Raw genomic sequence first — 4,348 nt, forward strand, 5'->3', positions numbered from 1 at the left:
TTTACCGAGCAATAGCTCCATGAATATTTATCCTGAAAACAAAACATGTCGTTACACGACGAAGCTTCATACACCTATTTCCCTCACGGAAAATTTCGAGGTAGGGCTCGCTGAACTCCAATTCCAGAAGAGCTGGAATATAATCAACGAAGAAAATAATGTAATTACTGTTCATCGTAATGATGCGAATTCCAATAACCCCAACACGGTGAAATCGATTACATTACCATCGGGTTATTATAATTCGGGAGAAGAATTAATCATGGTGATCAATGCTGTCATGGATAGACGTATACGGTCTTCCGTTGGTTTCTTTTATAAACATACAATGAGAAAGTGTTACATACAAATTGGAGAAGGAACGGCGGTGATGATACCCTGTAATCTAGCGAGAATGATGGGTTTTGACGGGGAATGTTATCTTACAGAATCTACGTTAAGCCCTCTGCCGATGGACGTTCACATGTTCTTTCACACATTTTACGTCTATTCCGATATTGTGCAACATCAATATGTAGGGGATGCATGCGTACCTCTTTTGAGGACCGTAGCTGTCATTCCTAACAAAGAGTCGGATAACATCATTTGTACTTACGATTCCCCTCATTACGTTCCTTTAAACCTGTATCAATTTGAAACTATAGATATTATATTAACGAATGAAACCGGTGAAGTTGTGCCATTTGAAAGAGGGAAGGTGATCGTGAAGCTTCATTTTAGGGAACGTGCGTCCTCTTTGTGAAAACGATTGATTGTATAAAACTGTAATGATACATCATCGTAGACGACCTTCTATGATAAAAAATAAAATGCATATTTATCAACGCCAAATAGGGTATGGTATCCCAGTTTTTAGAGGAGCTGTCATGCAACGAGGACATGGACTGGGTAGTTTGGTAAAGGGTTTATTTAGATCGGCTGCCCCGCTTTTAAAAAGGGGGGCCATGGCACTGGGTAAGGAGGCAATGAGTACAGGAATGAACATCGTTCAAGATACCCTCAACGGTGAAAATATTAAAAAGGCGACCAGGAAGAATGTGACGAAAGCCGGGAAGCGACTGGCATCCAAAACAATGGGCAGGATCAAGACGACACTAGGAGGAACGCAGACAGGAGGGAATCGTAGGTTGATCTTCAGAGAAGTTAAAAGAAAGAAGCAAGCAAGGAAAAGGACCATTCGGTCAAAAAACCCTCCAGCGAAAAGACGTCGGGTACCAGACATCTTTGATCAGTAATTCATTCTACCAATCTGCATAACAACGTTTTCATCATGGCTAAATTACACGACAAGAGTGATGCCTGTTGTAAATCCGAATTGGATCTTTTTACCATTCCTAGTACACAAATGAGTATTCTCAAAGGACCTTGGGTTGAATATCATCCTGTCAGTACCATCACAGATGCAGCTCCTATTGAATTCAACGTAGGCGGAACTGCGGAAGAATACGTAGATCTTTCTCAAACCATGATTCAAGTGACAACCAAGATCGTCAACCCAGACAACTCACCTCTCGGTGCAGATGCGCAGGTTGGACCTGTCAATTTATTTTTACCTTCGCTTTTCAGTCAGGTAGATGTAATGCTCAATGAAAAATTGGTATCCCAACCTTCGAACACCTACCCTTATCGAGCCTTATTGGAAACATTGTTACACTACGGAGGTGAAACAAAAACATCCCAGCTTACACAACAATTGTACTACAAAGACGAGGCGGGTAAAATGGACATCGTCAATCCTTTAGATGGGGAAACAAACAAGGGACTAAAAAAACGACATACGTTTATAGCTGGAAGTAAACTTCTCTCTATGATAGGACCTGTATACGCCGATCTGTTCTTTCAGGAAAGGCTTTTACTCCCTGGAGTCGATTTAAAACTCAAATTCAACCGTAGCAAGGACTCGTTCTGTCTCCTATCATCCGACGTAAATCCAAAGTACAAAGTGGTCATTGATAAGGCTGCCCTCTACGTCAGGAGAGTGAAAGTCAACCCATCGGTGATGATCTCACACGCTAAAACATTGGAAAAATCAACCGCAAAGTATCCCGTGAACAAAGTAGATGTCCGTTCCTTCTCGATCCCAGCCGGTAACATGTCAGTGAGCAAGGACAATTTATTTCTTGGTCAACTCCCCAACCGAATCATCGTCGGTTTCGTAGACAACGATGCCTACAATGGATCCTATACCAAAAATCCTTATAACTTCAAACATCTTAATCTCAACTTCATTGGGGTTACTATCGACGGAGAAACAATACCTATGAGACCTCTTCGTCCAAATTACGTTGAAGGACCAGGACAGAATTTTCTACAAGCTTACAATTCACTCTTTATGGGTTGTGGGCGTATGTTTACGGATAAAGGATTGGACATTGACAGAGAAGACTATTCAAAGGGATACACGTTGTATGCTTTTGACCTGACTCCAGATCTATCGGATGGATGTCACCTTAACCTCGTTAAACAAGGCAACCTACGACTCGAGCTCCAGTTTGATACACCTTTGACAAAAACTGCAAACTGTATCGTCTTATCCGAAGCACAAGGGCTCATCCAGATTGACAGAAGCAGAAACATCATCTACGATCACCAAGGATAACCCTCTAATTCTATTAAATAAAATGGATACTCAGCAGATCGACTACATATTGAAGCATCATCCCTCCACACGCCCGTATTACAGAGGAACGTGCGCATTGGACCAATTACCCAGGGAGATAGACAAGAAAAGACAATGCTACGTTGTAAACACAGACCCAAGCAGTAAAGCGGGCTCACATTGGACCGCTTTTTTTTTTCAAGAGGGTTATGGGGAATTTTTTGACTCTTATGGGAACGAACCTTCATTTTATAGCCCTACATTTACCAATTTTCTTCAAGGAAACACCGTGTCATGGGTTCATAATAAAAAACGGGTGCAAGGGGTTAATTCTACAGTGTGTGGGCAATATTGTATATATTATATCATAAAAAGATGCCAGGGGCAAGGACTTAATCGTGTACTAAGTGTATTTGGTAAAGATTATAGACAAAATGATAAAAAAATCAACGACTGGTGTAATCGAAGTTTTGGTTCCTCGTTCTCCTTACAAGACCCGTCTTTGGTTTTAAGACAAGTGGCCCAAAGTTTGGGTATTTAATCGTCTTTGTAGCCGTGATAATTTATGTTTTTTTAAATTTTATTATTATTTCTTTATAACCTTTTTATGTCTATTCAATCTCCTTATATCGGATAATTGATGCTTTAACTAGTTTTTTTATTCAGTGAATCCCCCTTTTAATTTGAAAATTTATGTTTTAATTTCTTTACTTTTATCTAACAATATTATTGATACCACAATTGACCCCTCTATTATCCATCGCCGTCTTTAACGGTGAAGGTCATTTTAACTGTCCTCCCTTTAAAGCGTAATTTTCTTCATTTCCATAAATTTTATCGTCTCCCACACCATTTCACACTGTATGTTTATTCATTCTCATTTGTTTACCCCTATTCCTCTCGCACCGTTATATACATACTATTCATACCCTCAGTCACCGTCATAACTTCTATTAATACGCACTATTCGTATTCTCACACACCGTTATGTATGCACTATACGTATTCTCACACACCGTTATGTACACACTATACGTATTCTAAGACACCGTTATACACTATTCATACTCTCAGACACCGTTATACACTATTCATACTCTCAGACACCGTTATACACAAGCACATGCAAACTACTCGCATTTTCTTTCATTCTTTTTTTCTTCAACCTCCAAACTTCAATGGAAAATCCAATCTTTTATTACCCCTCGTATTCTTACCTTCTTCACTAATACCTCGTGTAACGGTATAACTCTTTTATTCATTTTCCCTCGCGCTCTACATACTGTATTACATTGTAAAAGAACAAGACTGTAGATTAAATACAATAGGCTAGAAGAAATTTAAGATATTGAATGTAACAACGTGTGTATGTGCTTTAATTACATTTAAATAAATCGTTTGTCAATGAAATTTCATTTTTCCACACTGTGCATTATTTACAAGTTTGTCATCAAAACCATGTGAAAGAAGGAAGAGAGCAAAATGAAATGAAGAGAGGGAGAGAGAGAGAGAAATGAAGAAAGGGAGAAATAATGTGAATGGAGAGAGAGAGAAGAAAAACGATATTGAGATAATGAAATGTCTTAAAACTAGGGGTATAATAAATCAAATAAAAATATACACGTCAACCTACTATCACTAAAAATCCATGTAAAGTAATACAATGAAAATAATTGAATATGACACGTGAAAAAACAATTTCACTTATACAAGTCTACTTATCAAAGTAGCGATAGAACGATACATTCA

The 4,348-nt window shown here is 38.6% G+C and overlaps 1 protein-coding gene across 1 annotated transcript; it reads left to right on the forward strand.

The window, feature by feature from the left end:
• Positions 1-1,270: 1,270 nt before the first annotated feature.
• Positions 1,271-2,599, forward strand: LOC121405770 (uncharacterized protein F54H12.2-like). The gene has a single exon (XM_041596722.1). The coding sequence runs from the start codon at positions 1,271-1,273 to the stop codon at positions 2,597-2,599; it is 1,329 nt and encodes a 442-aa protein (XP_041452656.1).
• Positions 2,600-4,348: the final 1,749 nt, after the last annotated feature.

This window comes from Lytechinus variegatus, chromosome 19 (genome assembly GCF_018143015.1).
Source record: "Lytechinus variegatus isolate NC3 chromosome 19, Lvar_3.0, whole genome shotgun sequence".
Taxonomy (NCBI): Eukaryota; Metazoa; Echinodermata; class Echinoidea; order Temnopleuroida; family Toxopneustidae; genus Lytechinus; species Lytechinus variegatus.